Source organism: Olea europaea, unplaced genomic scaffold (genome assembly GCF_002742605.1).
Source record: "Olea europaea var. sylvestris unplaced genomic scaffold, O_europaea_v1 scaffold1477, whole genome shotgun sequence".
In the NCBI taxonomy this organism is placed as follows: Eukaryota; Viridiplantae; Streptophyta; class Magnoliopsida; order Lamiales; family Oleaceae; genus Olea; species Olea europaea.
The window spans coordinates 95,734-113,593 of record NW_019232329.1 but is presented as its reverse complement, the minus strand read 5'-3'; the positions used below and the strand labels follow the sequence as shown (position 1 = coordinate 113,593).

General features: G+C 38.7%; 1 protein-coding gene across 1 annotated transcript; it reads right to left on the bottom strand.

Annotated features, from left to right (window-relative positions):
• Positions 1-1,835: 1,835 nt before the first annotated feature.
• Positions 1,836-4,732, bottom strand: LOC111376239. Its single transcript, XM_022999191.1, has 4 exons — positions 4,727-4,732; positions 4,603-4,623; positions 2,906-3,012; positions 1,836-2,721 (listed from the first exon to the last, which is right to left on the bottom strand). The coding sequence occupies exons 1-4, from the start codon at positions 4,730-4,732 to the stop codon at positions 1,836-1,838; spliced, it is 1,020 nt and encodes a 339-aa protein (XP_022854959.1).
• Positions 4,733-17,860: the final 13,128 nt, after the last annotated feature.

Sequence of the window (17,860 nt, the reverse complement as noted above, 5' to 3'; positions counted from 1 at the left end):
CCATACAAGGCTTTCTTCAATAGATACACATTGTCTTCTTCTCCAACCACTTGAAAACCATCTCGTTGATCAACATAAATTTCCTCATTTAACCATCCATTTAAGAAAGCTGACTTAACATCTAATTGATGGATTTTCCAGATTCTTTGAGCAGCAATGGCCAGCAACAATCTGATGGTTTGCCTTGCCACCAGAGCAAATATGTCCGTGTAATCAACACCATATTGCTGAGCATAACCCTTTACAACTAATATGGCTTTCAGCTTGTTAATCGAACCATCAGGATTTAATTTAGTTTTGAACACTCATTTAACTCCTATCACATTCTTATCCTTTGGTCTATCAACAAGCACCCAAGTCTCATTCTTTTCAATCATATTCAGCTCCTCCTTCATTGCATTCATCCACCCTTTTGAATTTATAGCTTCATGGAAGTGTGAAGGTTCCATCACGGCTGAATTACATCTGGCATATACATCAGCAAGAGGCCTGGTTCTTAGCACTTCATTTTTTGAGTCAGAATCACTATCATGTTCAGGTTCGTCCTCATTGATGGTGTCTTCATTTTCTTGAGTTACCAACCTTGGAATTTGAATTTTATCCATGGTACTTGCTTCCCAATTCCATGAAGATTATTCATCCACTTTAATATCCCTGCTGGATATGATTTTCTTGGTTTGTGGATTGTATACTCTAAACCCCTTTGCATTGCCACAATGTCCAACCAAAATACCAATCTCTGCCTTTTGACTCAGCTTATGCCTCTCTACATTTGGAATATGAGTGAAACATATGCTGCCAAATACTTTCAAATGAGCAACATCAAGTTTTACTCCATACCATGCTTCAAAGGGTGTCTTTTTATCCAAGGCTTTTGTAGGTAATCTATTGAGTAGATACACAGCTGTGTTTACAGCTTCAGCCCAAAATTCCTTTGGTACATTCTTCTCAAGCATCAAACACCTAGCCATCTCCATTACTGTCCTGTTTTTCCTTTCACAAACACCATTTTGCTGAGGAGAATAAGGTACAGTCAACTGGTGTTTAATTTCCATATCATCACAAAATCTGTGAAATTGGTTACAGCAATATTCGGTACCATTGTCTGATCTGATAGCCTTGATTTTACAGTCACTTTCATTTTCCACAAGGTTCTTAAATTTCTGGAACACATCTGCAACCTCTGATTTTATTTTCAAAAAATACACTCAATACATTCTTGTCAAATCATCTATAAAAAGCACAAAATATTTGTTGCCATTGAGCGTTGGAGTTCTCATTAGACCACACACGTCAGAGTGGATTAATTCCAGCTTTTTTGTGGATCTTCTTGACTAGTTTTTTGGAAATGGAAGTCTGGTTTGTTTTCCAAGTTAACATATATTACAAACATAGCCATTATCACATATATCTGACATGTTTTCAACTAGCTCCAACTTGTTTAATTGCTTGAGTGAAGTGAACCAAACCGTTTATGCCAAAGCGAGAATCAATCACTAAACTAACCAGTGCCTGATTGGTTACATTTTTCCATTGAAAAGGAAAACTTCTGTGTTTCATATCAACGGTCATCAATTCTTGATTATGTGTGTCCCATATAGTACAACATTTGTCTTTGAATATCAAAGTGTAACATTTCTCAATCAATTGGCCCACACTAATCAAGTTTTGATCAATATCAGGAACATAAAGAACATCAGTTATGTATTTGGTACCTGATGGATTTTGAACAACAATCATCCCAACTCCTTTCACTTCCACATGCTCTCTATTACCAACTTTAACACTTGATCTGTATGCATCATTTAGTTCAACAAAGATACTGGAATTTGAAGTCATGTGATGAGCGCATCTACTATCCAGTAACCAAGTTTCAACACTACTGCAGGCCTTAAATTGATAGCTGAAAATAGATGCTCTTCCTGATGTTGTTGCTGATTTTCAGCCATATGTGCTTGAGGCTTTGTTTGCTTCTCCTTCAAATTTTTACACACTTTTTGAACATGTCCAAATTGCTTACAATTTCGACATTGAACATTAGGTCGATACCAACACCATCTTGGAGAGTGTCCTGATTTTTTGCAACGAACACATGGAATATAAACTCCACTTTTTCCAGCAGTCTTATTGTTTTCCACCTTCTTCTTTTCATCTCGGTGCTTTCTTACACCAAAACTTGTTTGAGTTTTATATTTTCCTTTAACAAACAAGGCCCTTTCTACTTGTTCTTCCTGTCTCATTAGCCTCCTTTGCTCAATAGCTTGCAAGGCATTAACCAACTCAAACAAGATTATAGAAGACAGATCTCTAGAGTCTTCAAGAGAAGATATTTTTGCCTCAAATTTTTCTAGCAAACTGATAAGCACCTTCTCCACAACTCTCCTGTCAGGTAAGTCATCTCCCAACAGCCTTATTTGATTCACAACTTTCATTAGCCTATCAGAATATTCTTTGACAGATTCCGAGTCTTTCATCTTCAAGGTTTCATACTCCTTTCTTAAATTTAAAACTTGCATTTGCCTTGTTCTTGAATTGCCTCTAAACTCTTCTTGCAATCTATCCCAGTCATCCTTTGCTGTTTCACAAGTCATAATCCTAGTGAATATTGCATCAGACACGACAAATAGGATGCAAGACAAAGCCTTAAACTTTTTTGCAACCTCCTCACTATGTTGCTTCAATTGAGCAATAGTAGGACTTGCTCTAAGAGGTGGTGGATCACTTCATGTCTCTGTTATTTCCCACAGGTCGTATGCTTTCAGGTAAGCCTTAATTTTTGCCCAAAAATCATAAATTTCACCTGTAAACACAGAAGGTAATGGAGCTGAAAAACCACTTGAAGCTATCCCTTTCATGTCTGATTTTTCCAATTGATATGGAGAAGGTTTTGGTAGAAGTTCCTCACTTGTTTTCTCTCTTTTTCTGTCTCACAACCTTTCCTTTTACGCTAAGATCCTTTTGCTCTGATACCACTGATGGTTTTGTAAAGCAAAGAGGAAGAGAAAGAATTTTCTGGGAACAAATATCAGTACATGTAACGATCCAAAATTTAAAGATTTAAAATCGTTACTAAAACATTTATTTCATAATTAAATAAATTCTGTCAAACATTCTACATGAAAATCTTTCTAGTTCCATTTATAAAATAAATAAAGTCTATGGAAAACATAATTAACTGAACCATGTTCCAAATATTAAATTTCAATTTTAACATGAAGATAAAACTGAAATAAAGTAAAGAAAAATAAATAAATAAAACTTCCTAATCATGTTACTTAGAATTTATTTATCTTGAATTCCATAATTTCTTGCATCACAACTCCACCACATCGTCCGCCAACCAATGACCCGTTCTAATCTGTGAGGAGTAGGGAAAAGGGTGAGCACATGAAAATACTCAGTAGGATATAAAATTAATGGTGTGATCCTGTATAAAAATTTTAAAACATGCATCAGAAAATCATACCGTCTCATATCTTTAAAATTCGGTAAGAGCTCATATCATATCATATTATATTGTTATACCGAAATGACCATATCATTCACATCATAGCATATTATACCATAACTTTAACTTTCATGAGTATAAAATTCATCAGCATGAAAAAAAATATTTAAATGGAGATTTAAAAAAAATAGACTGCAACTCAATATCCTACCTTCTAAGGTTGAATAAATTCTTGAAAGATGAAATCCAAAAATTTCGTTTCGAATCTTCTAATTTTCTTGGCAGCCTTTTAAAAAAAAATTGAGACTGTCTTCTGCCGACTGCTTATGTATGGATGTTTGTGGTAAATTTTATGGAACTCTTTCTGTGCTTTATTTATGCTGGAAATAAATACCCTTTTTAAATTTTTAATGCACGTGAGTATGTATATATGTGTGTGTGTGATGAGTTTTGGTGCAAGTAGAATTATAGGATGGTGGAAACGTGTGAAGATAGTGGGTAAATGGGATAAAGTTGAGGAAACCGTATGTGTAATCAAAATATTAGACCAAATCTTATCAACTAACCATACCTTTCAACAATCAATTTATTACCATACTCGTGGCCAACAAATTGAAACTAAAATCAATAAAGTAAGTATCTCTCTCTCTCTCTCTCTCTCTCTCTCTCTCTCTTCTTATATATATATTTTTATTATTAAAATATTCAATCCTAACCTAACAAAGATTCTTCCTTCGTTTCACATGTAACTTGAGAGAAATTAAATTCATTAAATAATCGATTAAAATATAATTGTAAAGCTATATCTTTTGATCTCGATGATTTAGGCTCCACTAATTCAAATTAACTTTTTCTCGAGCTAATATACATGATTTATTACAATCTATCCAATGAGTACAATATTGATATACTTATTGTCACTCCATCAACATCTACATTTTAACATCCAATAATATTGAAATTTACTTTATATATATTTTAGTCCCTAAACTTCCAAGATATTAAAATATAGCACACCTAAATTAAATTCTAATCTATGAAATTTTGGGACATTACAATACATTAAGCCCCATGACCTGCTAACATTATATATATAATACAAAAGCTTACTACCTTGCTTCTAGTCAATAACTTCCTACCAACTACAACCTTACCTGTTGACAGAATAAACCATGCTGTGAGAGTCATTTTAATCACCAAAAATAAACATTACAACTGATTATAATACATATAATTGCTACAAAATATGATAGCAAAAATGACAATGATGTCAATTACATCCATATATCCATGAGGTAATCAACAGAACTCAAAATACCCAAGACAGCAAAAGATGCAGCGAATTTAAACCAGACAGCGTAAGTTGGAATGAAAACCAATGATGTAATAGGCCAACCAAGGAATTATCCTTTTGCTCAGAAAAATAAATGCGGGACAACATAGAAGAAGCAGGGAACGAAGAATTGCAGCACTGCATTGCACTAACTAGAGCTAGAGCTAAAAGTATCCAATGTGAGATTGGCTTGCTTTTATACCCTTTACGAACTGTGGTCCTAAAGCCAGAAATTTGGCCCTGCCATGATTTTGGCCTTGATTTATCAAAAGCTTCGTTGAACAACTCCTAATGATCTGTTGAGTTGACAATATCAACTCTTTCTTTAACTAGTCCTGGCAAATGGTGCAGGTAATGATCTACTGGTTTGTTATATTTTATTTGTTCTTCTCATTCATGCCTTCACATACTAGACACGTCTTTTAGATTCAATGATTGTATTCTCCATTTCTTGCGTCGTGAACTCATAGGAATAATGATCGAAATTTTCCGTGACCCTTTTGCTTGCACTACATCATGTTTTAAAGAATATGAAGCTCGAGCTCATTTGCTACCCTCTCTAGTATAGGAAGAGCAAAGACATATCCTTCGATAATGCTTATGCTTGTTGCCCTTCCTTCATTTCATAGAAAATGGATCGTGTGGCGATATATCTGTGGAAGGTTGGTCCAGTAGGGTCATTGGCCCCATTGAGATATGATAGTCTTTTAACATAATTTTTTTTAGAAAATATTTATTATTGTTTCGCACGGGTTCATCGCTAACAATTAAAAGAGATTAGACGATTGTGTAAGAGACAAACCTCTTGAGACAAAGTCCCAAAAAGGTGTGTTCTTTATTGGCGATGACTTTACAATTGGAAATTAAAAACAGAATGCCTCCAAGGGGCGCAAGCACACGAGTTACTAAAAGAAGTGTTTAAATCTAAGCTAAGAAATTTAAAATTACATGTACTCTGTTCGAGAGTTTTTTGATTTGGTCTTTTGCTCTATATCCTTCCTTCCTTTTATACTCCCTGGATGATCTCTTTGTGATTAACCGTCCTAAAACTGCTGGATCGTTCTATAACTGCCCACTTTTCTCGTAATGGCCAACTTGTCATGGAACTACCTTTTCTAACTGTCGCCATTACTCTTTGTCGTTCAACCATCTTCAATTAAGTTCCTTGAATCGTGGAACGTGATAGGGCTGCTTTAATAACTGCTTTGATAACTGCACTTCTTGATAACCACAACACTTCATATTTGCTAAGACCTTCGACGACTCGAAGGTTTGGGCGAGAATAGAGTAACAGCTCTGGGCGACTGCATGGCACTCCATTCGCTCAGATTCTGGGCGACTTGCAAACTTGGGCGATGGTGTTACCGCGTTCTTGGGCCTCCCTATTTGGGTCTTCATCTTGAATTGTTTGATTGGGCTTCGTTATTTGGGCTATCTGATTTGGGGATCTTCCAATTGGGCTTCATTCCTTGGGCCGTTCGATTTGGGCTGAATTTTTATGTGTCAACAATTACCCCCCAATATGGCAGAATTAATACCAATTATTAAATTTTGCCATATTCACTTTGTGTTTCCAGCAACATTCGAAATTTTCAAGAATTTCAATCATTGTTTTCTTCCATAGCTTGAAAAGGTGCGACGTTTTGCAAACTCTTATAACCCTCAAACACACCATTTCACTGCACCATTAAATCATGCCTCACTTTTTCGCTTTTCTCTCCCACGATTTACTGTTCATCTTTTTGCTTCCCTGCTACATAACTCTAAAAAAACTCTGTTTCATCCCTAATGGCTACTTCAAAATCTCAATCTGGTGACTCCTTTAGTTTTGATGACTTTCAGAAAGTTTTGAGTCGTCCATACATAACTTCGAACTTTCTCGCGCCTGTCAATGTCGAACTCAATGAGTTCTACCTAGGTCCTTTCTTCAACAATACAGAGGCAATCGAACAGGCGACGGTGGGCCAGCTGTTTCCTTGTACTCAAGGCCCTCCATTTCTAAACTCTCTGCCGCTGGGGCCACTTCGCGAAAGAGGTATTCGCACTTGGCCTAAATCTGATGTAGTTTTTCATAGGTGGCATGCTCGCCTTGTAGACCATGGTCCTACTAAGGCACTTTTTGATAATGCTAGGATTTTTAATTTGTTAGAAATCTCTCTTTAACCCCCTACTTTTGATTCAGCACTTTTTTCGATCGCTTTGAGTTTTTGGTCTTCTGAGTATAATACCTTTATTTTTCCTTTTGGCCCCATGTCTATTACTTTAAGGGATGTTGGGGCCCTAGTGAATCTGCCACCTTTAGGCGATACCATTTTTCCTGGTATCTTGGTTTCTGGTGGCACCCCAAAGTTTGGTAGAAACCTTACTGAGTCTTATTCAAGCCTGCAAACCCTTCATAACCATTCGAGCGCTGAGCCTTCCCATACTGAGCGAGTGGCCTTTCTTCTGGTTTGACTTTGTAAATATGTTTTGTGTGTGCCAAGTAAAAAGCCCTTCCTGAGTTATTTACCCATAGCGCACGAATTGGCGCGTGGCAGGCCTTTGAATTTATGTTCTTTCTTTTTGGCTGTCCTTTATAGAGGCATGGCTTCTCTTCAAACTCAATTGAAGAATAGTGCATCTCCCACTGGTAGTGGACCTCTTTGGTTCACTCAAATGTGGTTGAGATCCTATTTTCCATTGCTTGGTGCTCCATCAATTTCTCGTTCTTCTGCTAGTTGCTATAGCTAGCCATTGAGCCCTTGGCTCCTGTAAATATGTCTAGAAGGGACATTTTTTCATTCTTTTATTCTTTGGATTCAATCCCTTCCTTCTTTCCTTTTCCTCCCTTTTTGACTCCAAACTATGTGCATCCGTCCTCCACTATAGACAGCGCGAGCACCTCTCTGCTCATTTGGATCCAATTTTTAATCGGAAGGGAGTTATTTCATGATATTTTAACTGGGACCAATGCCAAGGTAGGGGTAGAAATATATACTCCCCAATTTTTTGCTCGCCAACTTGGTTTCGGCCAAACTTGGCTTGTTCCTCCTTGCTATTCAAGGAACTTGATTGACCGCTTTCATATTATTAATAAGGCGGAGGCAGAGGTTATAAATGCTCGCAATCTTCTTTTAACAAGCTATTTTTCATTAGCCCCTTTCAATTTTAGCCATATCATCCTTCCCCTTTTTGAACAGCTCTGGCCGTCAGTGAAGTGCAGATTGTTTGCGACTAATGCCAATCGTGCCTTTTATTCACTGGACCAGCCGAGCATTTCTTCCCCTCCTCCTGTTTTAGTCACTCCTTTGTCCATCCGGAGTCCTTTTCCTCCTCGTCGCGCTAAACAGTCTGCTCGTCCATCTTCTTCTCTCCCTGCCAAGCCTACTGCAGCCAAAAGTGCCCCAAGCCGTAAACGGTCAGCCTCAGCATCTCCCATTCTGGAGGATGATGTTGATGATGATGATGATACCCCTCTTATCATCAGGAGGAAAATAATTAAATTGGTTTACTCACAAGCATACTTTTCCATACTTGAAACTTTTCTGTGTGCTGATGATTTATTTGGACTTCTCAGAAAAGTTCAGCCTCTCCTTTAAAGGCTTTGGTAACGGCAGCTCCTACTCCATCATCCTCCACAGAGGCTGCTTCATCCAAACCAGATGATGAAGGGACTACCCTTAAAGAGATATCTTCAATCCCAGAATCCTCATCACAACCAATGGATGAGCCACCTTCTTCCCAGGGCGTCGACCCCCCAAACATCGCAGCAGAAGGTAATTTAGTTTTTTGATGCTTTACCTTTGCTTGTGCTATTGGTTTCTGATTCGTTGCTTTTGAGTTCTGCAGATGCTCCTATGAGTTTGCCCATTGTGGCAACATCTTCTCGCTAAGACAAGGGGAAGTCCTCACGAATGGTGGAGTCACAGGTGGTAGACTTGGCTGAGGATATGCCATCTTCCGCAATTATTGATGAGGTAATCTTTGCTTCACTTTTATTTCCATCTTGTTCGTTGTAGTGAGAATCTTCAATATTGGCAATTTTCTTTGCAGGATGCTGACAAGATTGTGCGTTCCATCCAAGACTTGTTCGCTTCCTGGGGGCAAGTCAAGACATCTCGCTCTGCTCCATTTGGTCGTCCTGCTACTTCTTCAGAGGAAGATTTGAAGTTTCTCAAGCAGTCGATATTTGAGTACATGTCCTTCATGAATATGGACATTGGTAAGGTGCTGCTAGACACAAGGATAAGCTTGAGCATTTGAATGCGAAGTTGGATCAAGCACTGACACTTCCGTCGCTCAATCTTTCTGCCGATTTTAAAGCGACGTTGAAAGTTATCCATTCCGAGGTCCTCTCCTTGCTGGCCAAGAATACTGAACTGAAGGCCAAAAGTACTCAATATCTTTGCGCCGTATTTGAAAAAGGGTCTTTGCGTCTGGAGATCAATAAGGATGAGGACGAGTTGAAAGAAATCTCTTCCGAAGTCCTGATTGAAGACTCTTTGATGGTTAGTTTGGCTGCTCAGATGAAGGAACTTTAAGCCAAAATGGACGACTGCAAGGCGAGAATGGCTGCTAAAAAGCGTAACACCTCCCAGGGAATTGAACGAACTAAGTCTTTGGTCGAGAAATACAAGAAGTTGGAAGTTGATGATGATGTCGTGGCCGAATTGAACATCACTTCCTCTTGGCAGAACGAGGATTGGGAGAAACTTAGGGAACGAATTCGTTCAGTATGGGGTGGATTGTAATTAAGACATATGACGCCTTAACTTTTCTTTTTGCAATTTCGCATTTGACTTTCCCTTTGTAACCTTGTTCATCATTAATGAACATATATGTTAATTTCTTGTACATTTATTTGACGTTTGTCTTTTAATTGCCAATTTTTCAAGCATTTAACTGTTTTGTGCTAAAAATCTTGCACATTTTCTCTTGATATTTCCACCTCTTTTCCCAAGACTTTGGGCTACTTAATTCCATTTACTAGGCAGAATGTGGCTGCTCGTATTCTGTCTCTTCATCTCCACCCCCTATAAATGTACGTATGCTTCGCACTTTCCATCTTCCATCTTCATTTTCATTTTCTTCTTCGAAACCAATTTGCTGCCATTATTTGACATTCTAACAATCAATCCAAAACCTTCGTCTTCTATTAAAATGGATTGTTTGGTCCTCCCATTTTACTATTTGCCTTGATGTCACCTTTGGTATGGGAGGTATAGGAAATATTTTTTGGCCAGCAGCAAAGTTTTTCCCATAAAAGTTCTTCCCATCGTCTCTTTGTCCTTTACAAGGAGTTCGATGATAGAAGGTAATTTTTGGGATGCTTGCGGGCCACCTTGCTTACTGAGAGTGCTTCTCAACCTCTTTGCCCGCCATTGCAGCGATGCATTTAGGAAGGCAGTGCGAGGCCAGTCCACCCTCTTACTCGGCGATCGACCGGAAGATTAGCTTACTTTTAATTGTAGTTTGTAAAGCATCCATTATTTGTATTTTCGCATCTTTGTAATGAACGTTTGATAATAAAGGACTTTATTTGAACGTATTTCGCTCTGACCTTGTTATCCTTAGTCGTTCAACATGTTTTGATTATGCTTTTATCTGTTCACATTCCCATAAAGAAGGAACATATTTTTTCAAATATTTGCCGTTAATGAATCTCACGTGCTTGGTGCCATCTAAATCTTCCAAATGATACGCTCCATTGGGCAACACACTGTTTATTTTGTATGATCATTTCCAATTGGGCGACCACTTCTCGTACTTTGGATCCTTGCTATCCAAAGAGAGTATCGTCTTCCAAACTAGTTCACCCAAGCTGAACGACTTGGCTATGACTTTTTTATTATAAAACTTAGCCATTCTTTGTTTTTGAACTTGTAATCTATCTAGGATGTCCAACTTTAATTCGTCTAACCCCAATAAATTTTGAACTAGTGATTCGGTATACTCATCGTCATTTAACTTGTGTTGTAAGCATACTCTAATCGATTACACGTTGATTTCCATAGGCAAAACGGCCTCTTGTCCATAAGTAAGTTGGAAAGGAGTAATTTTGATACTTGACCGAGGTGATATTCTATAAGCCCATAAGGCCTTATTCAGACATTCTCATCTATCATCTTTCTGATAATATTTTTTTGAATCTTATTAGAAGATTCTGCTTGTCCGTTGGATTGAGCGTAATATGGTGTGGAGTTTACTAATTTAACCCCAAACTCGCTCAAAAACTTGTTCACTTGATCCCCATTCAAAGATGTTCCGTGATCTACCATCAACGTTTGTGGAATTCCAAACCTATAAATGATGTGATCACGGATAAACTCTATGACAATCTTTTGGGTGATCTCTTTCAAAGGTACCGCCTCTACCCCCTTGGTAAAATAGTCGGTTGCAACTATAACAAAAGTATGTTGCTTGGACGATGGGGGATAAATCTTTCCTATCAGGTCTATCGCCCAACCCTTGAACGGCCAAGGTTTAATAATAGGTGTCATCTCTCGTGCTGGCGCCCTTTGTATTGGACCATGCTTTTGGCATGCTAAACAACTCTTTGCATACTGAACGCATAATTCTCCCATCTTTGGCCAAAAATATCCACTCCTAATAATTAACCATCTCATCCTTTGGCCAGCTTGATGAGCTCCACATATCCCTTCGTGCACCTCAGCCATGATCGTCCTGGCTTCTTGCAAACTTACACACTTTAACAATATACCATCAAAGCGTTTCTTAAACAATTCTTCATCTATTAGTATATAGTTCAGCAAACACAGCTTCATTTTCCTACTAATCCCTCCATTAGGTTCTTTAAAGAACATTTTAATCTCTGTTCTCCAATCCATTGCATCTCCATCTTGTATGCAGCGAAGTTCAATCTTTCTCGCCCTTCTTTGAGTCACGGGCAATATGGTTCCATACTCACAAATAGACTTCCAATTCAAAACCTTTGAGTACCCTGAGGCCATTTGGGCTAACTCATTTGCCACGTTGTCGTATATCCTATTAACGCATTGAAGTTTTACTTGGTCGAATTCTTCTAACAATTCTTGGGCGATCTCATATTGACTTATAATGGAATCACTTTGGCATTTAAAATCACCAATCAATTGGTGAATTACCAATTGAAAATCGCCCCTAACGATCACATTTTTTACTCCCATATCTATCATTAGCTCTAGGCCTACGATTAAGGCTTCATATTCGGCCTGATTGTTGGTGCACATTCTGTCTAAAGTGAATGCGAACTTGTAGCAAATCCCTAAAGGATTAATCAATGCTACTCCTACTCCTGCACCTTTAGAGGTTTTTGACCCATAGAAATACAACACCCAAAGTTTCAGCCCGAACGAATTGATTTCTAATTCAATTTCTTCAGGCATGTCAAAGCATGGATGATCGGCTAGAAAGTTAGCCAAAGCTTGATTTTTGACTGCCTTTTGAGGTAGATATTGTATCTCGAATTCTAATAAAGCTAATGTCCAAAGGCCTACCCTTTGGTGTAAAATAGAGCACGAGAACATATACTTAACTAAATTTACTTTAGAAATTAAATAAACGGTTACGGGCCGTAAATAAGCCCTTAATTTTGTACATGTGAAATACAATGCAAGACATAATTTTTCGATAGTGGAGTAATTACATTCACATTTTGTAAACCGTCTACTTAAGTAGTAAATTGCCCTTTCTTCACCAAATTGGTCTTCCTGTGCGACCATTCCAGCTATTGATTCTTTTTCAGCCGATACATACACTTTCATTGACCGTCCTCGGATTGGTGACACCAACACTGGTGGACTTGATAAATATGTCTTCAGGCTTTCAAAAGCCTTTTGATATTCTTCTTTCCAGACGAATTCGTCCTGATTTTTCAACTTTAAGAGCGACGAAAAGACTTTAGTTCGCCCTGCACAGTTAGAAATAAAGCGTCTTAAAAAGTTTACTTGGCCTAGAAACCTTTGCAATTCTTTTTTGTTGTTAGGTGGTTTGGCCTCTAAAATGGCCTTCGCTTTATTTTTATCAAGTTCAATCCCTCTTTTATGTACCAAGAAACCAAGAAAATTCCCTGCATTAACACCAAATGCATATTTCAAGGGTTTCAACTTTAGCTTATATTGCTTCATTCACTCAAACGAACATCTTAACTGTTCGAAATGGTCCTCTTCTTTAATGGATTTGACTACTATGTCATCTACATACACTTCAACAAACTTGTCTATCATATCATGAAAGATTAAATTCATTGCCCTTTGATAAGTTGCTCATACATTTTTTAGGCCGAAAGGCATGACCACCCATTCAAAACATCCTAGAGACCCAGGGCATCTAAAGGCAGTTTTGTGTGTGTCTTCTTCAGCTACATAAATTTGAATGTATCCTGAATATCCATCCATGAAAGAATACATGACGTGTCCGGCAGTTGAGTCTACTAAAGAATCCACCATGGGCATTGGATACTCATCTTTGGGTGTAGTTATGTTTAAATTCCTAAAGTCTATGCACACCCTTAGTTTATCATTCTTTTTTAATACTGGTACGATATTGGACAACCATTTGACATACCTGACTGTTCTAATAAAGCCTGCTTTCAATAATCGCTCTATCTCTTTCTTAATCTCAGGGAGTACATTAGGAGCAAAACGTCTAGGAGGCTGCCTATGAGGTTTAAAATTAGGCTTAGTTGGTAATCTATGTTCCACCAAGTCTCTATCTAAACCAAGCATTTGTTCATATTCCCAAACAAAACAATCTTTATACTTCTTTAACAAAGCGATTAATTTATCACTAATCTCTTGATCGAGCATCTGGCTGATAAATGTTGGATGATCTTCTCCTTTATTGCCAATATTTACTTTGATCAGAGGGTCTTGTGCTTGAACGTATCCAGGTTTGATGATCCACATCACTTCGTCGTCCAGTTCTCTTGTAAGTACTTCTTCTTCTAAATAGTCCACCTTGTTGACTTTTCGGCCAATGCTTTGTTCTAACTCGAATACTGCTAATTTGTCTTTCAGCACTTTCAGGGCTGTCTCTTCTTTAGCTTTGTCATTGCATTCCTTATTGAAAGCCATTAATTTGGCTTTGAAAGCCTGAATATCGGCCGTTTGCTCTTGTTGCTTAGAACTCATTCAAGACTCCTTAATTATTCTTTTGCCAATTACTGGCTCTTCTAAGGCCACTCTATTTGGCCTCATCTGTCTTAATATTTCAGTGAGTGCGTCCACTGAAAATGGCTCTTCGCTTTGCGCGACAACTTGAGTTTCTTCCCCATCTTGTACTACCCTGACGGGTCCATAGGTTCCTTTGTACATGAATTTTCCCACCGAGTTTGCTTTTGCGATAAAAGGCCTATGATCGGCCTGTACCATCTCTGCTTCGCCCTTGTTATTCCAAAAAATCAGGCATTGATGGAGCGATGAGGGTATACAGTGACTTCCGTGTATCCAATCTCTTCCTAGTAACACATTGTAACTAGTAGGACCATCTATTACAAAAAAGACTGTGGTCCTGGTAGTCGTCCCTATAGTTATGTCCAATGGCATAACTCCCTTAGCTGAAGTTGCTCCTCCGTTGAAACTCGTAAGGATAACTTCTGTTGGAATCATGTCACCCTCTGTCTTTGCAAATTTCCTCATCATCCTAGATGGAATGGTGTTTATAGCTGCTCCATTGTCGACAAGCAATTTTGCCACAGGAATGTCGTTAACTAGAGCTTTAACGTACAACGGCCTCAAGTGTTTAGTCAATTTCATGGCTGGCCGTTTAAAAATAACCTTTTCGACAGCCTCTATTTCTACTTCCTGCTTGTTTTCTGTCGAATTATCCCCCTGTGATAAGTTGACGTGCAGCATATCGCGCTGAGCCTCTGTCTCCTGAATTTCCTTCTTACTGTTTTCTAATGCTTCCTCATCAGTTACCCAACTTGTGGGAGGGAGCATTATTCTTGGAGGTGATCCATATTTTTCAGAGCGAGGCACTCTCTTCTTCCTTTTGGGTGTCCCGTACAGTACGTAGAAATCGAAAGGACGCCCAGATGGTTCTCCCAACAAGTCTACTTCGTGAACTCCCTCCCGATGTAGTTGCTTCAACAGAGTATTGCGTGATACTCCTCTCCTTCTTCCTTCTGCTTCTAGGTCAATTTCTTCTTCAATATCTGTCATCCCATCGTCTTCTTCATCGTTGTAGGCCTCTCTAGAAGTCTGGCCTTCTTCACATTCCAGCACGCAAGCCTCTCTTTCGTTGTCCTCCCTTTCTTCTTCTTCTTTTTCTTTATTCTTGAATTCATTGGCCAGTAAGTAATTATTGGCCACGACAGGAGGTAACGTACCGAACTGGATAGTAAGGGGCTGATCTGGAACTTCTCCATCCCTTCTGTCCTGCTCAAACTTTGATCTCCCAGAAGAAGTTTCTGGCAGCTCTTTCATTGATTCATCTGTACCGATTTCTTCACTATTCTTGAGAACATTTTGATTGGCTATCTTGAGTAGTTTAGGCGCTTTAGGATGTGGCACTCCCTGTTGCTGCCTCATCATTCGTCCATAGTTTCGTTGGAAACGCCTTTGTTGGGTTCTAGTCATCTCATCGAAGGGTATTGCCCTTCCTGCATTATACTTGAACGAATGCCATACATTTGGCCTGTGAGGTTGCGGCCTGAATGTTCTCCCATTATCTGCTGGCCTGAACTACCTCTCAAAAGGCGGTCCTCTATAAAATGATGTACCTCGTCCTCTACCAGGCTGAGTGTTTGGGAAGAAAGTAGGGCAATGGGGATGCTGCCATATCCCTGGTTTCTCCATGTTCCCACTCACTTCTCTTTTACATCTTGCACACAGGACGTCTTCGTCCTTTTTTGGTTCTTTCCCCTTAATTCATTCAAAGACACTGGGATGTGGTCTAGGGTCCTCTTCTCCATCATCTATGACCAACTTGAATTTTGGCAACTTGTTTTTGAAACCAGACGTCACCATGTTCACTCCAAGTGACTGTGGAAAAGGATTTTCATCCACTGCCATCTTCTTCTTATCATCGAACGTAATTCGTCCTGATTCAATGGCATCCTGCAATACATGGCGAAAAACTAAGCAATTATTAGTCAAATGTGACCATGCATTATGCCACTTACAATATTTTTTACCCTTAATTTGTTCAGGGTTTGGCAATTTATGCTTATCGCTCAGCTTTATCTGCTTATCCCTATATAATTTATCAAATATAAGGTCAGCTTTGGTTACATCGAACGAGAACATTCTAACATTTATGTTTCCAACTTTTATGGGCTCATCTTTGCCCGATGGTCTAGGCTTAACCATTATAGGACAAGTATACGTATCTCCTTTGACCAATTCGGCCAAACACATTTCAGCCTGATCGTATGACTCGTCGCTGATGGTATGAACGTCAAAATTTGGGTCTTTGTAATAAGTCCCTTTACTAGAATTTTTCATCTGCTCTTCCTCTCTTATCAGTCGTTCATACCTAATCACATTCGCACTCAACTGGAAAAGGTCAGGAAATTCCTTGTCCTGGAATTTCTTTTTTAAATCAAAGCTCAAACAACCTTGAGCGATTTTGATAAATTCTTTTTTGGGCAGAGGTATAAAATACTTACTTTTTGCTGTCTTAAACCTTTGGAGAAAACTTTCTGCCCATTCGTTTGGCATTTGACGTAGATTCGCCAAATTAGCCAAAGTGACTTCAGACTCAGTTTTATAAAACTGAGCGTGGAATAATTGTTCCAATTGTTGCCATGTTTGAACAGAGTTCGCTAGCAAGTTGATGAACCAGGAAAAAACTACTCCTGTTAATGAACTAGGGAAAAGCTTCATTTTATGGTAATCAATTACATCACCACTTTGCAATGTGAATCGCCCTATATATTTTAGAATAGACACCTCTCCTAAACCGGTAAACAGTGAGAATTCTGGTACTTTATACCCTCTAGGCCATAGATATGCTTGGTCTACCCAATCAGGATATGACTTTGTGTAAGTCGACCTAATGACAGGACGCACCCCAAAAGCCATCTGATCCTATACGATTTCCATAATCTGATTCCTCAACATGACGTTGGGGTCATATGGAATTTCTACAGGTTGGTTAACCGGTTGATTTGCATGAGGCCTGATGTTTGGTCCTTGATTGGCAACAAAGTTACCATGATTAGGGCCATTACCATTAGCCTGAACATCTATTCCCTCATTAACGCGTGGGGGTATTATGTCCATTGTTTAGGACATTATCTCTTACATTTGGATTACCCCCCCAAGTTAGGCGTACCACTACCATTGTTCTGATTTGGCACTGCACCACCCCCTTGGTTTGAAGTAGAGGGATCAAAAATTGGTTCTACCCCTTGATTCAGATTTAGGACTGAGGGATTATGTCCAACAATTGTTCTAATTTGAAAGTGATTTGCAAGAGGTATAACCGGTTGACATATTTAGTCTACTAACTTATTCATTGTTTCGTTCAAAGTGTTTAGTTGTTTGGCCATGTTGTCATAATGTGCATTCCCATTTTTGGTAAATATTTCCATATTATGAATACTTCGAAGATTTACCTATTCAACGATATCTTGTGTGAGTTTTCCAAGTAATACACGCATGGTTCGAGGACTCAACTCTGACATTGGTTCGTAACGACTGTTACTGCTCTGATTCTGTCCATCTGTTCGTGGAGAGGCATGCTGCTCCTCATATCGCTCGATCACAGATTGGATTCCTCCCTGACTTGCTGCTTCCTTATCGAATCTCTGAGGCATATTGTTTCACCTTTTGTATTTTCAACACCAAACACCACTGTCCCACTGTGCGTGCCAAATTGTTTCGTGCGGGTTCGTCGTTAACAATTAAAAGGGATCAGACGATTGTGTAAGGGACAAACCTCTTGAGACAAAATCCCAAAAAGGGGTGTTCTTTATTGGCGATGACTTTACAATTGGAAATTAAAAATAGAATGCCTCCAAGGGGCGCAAGCACACGAGTTACTGAAAGAAGTGTTTAAATCTAAGTTAAGAAATTTAAAATTACATGTTCTCTGTTCGAGAGTTTTTTTATTCGGTCTTTTCCTCTATGTCCTTCCTTCCTTTTATACTCCCT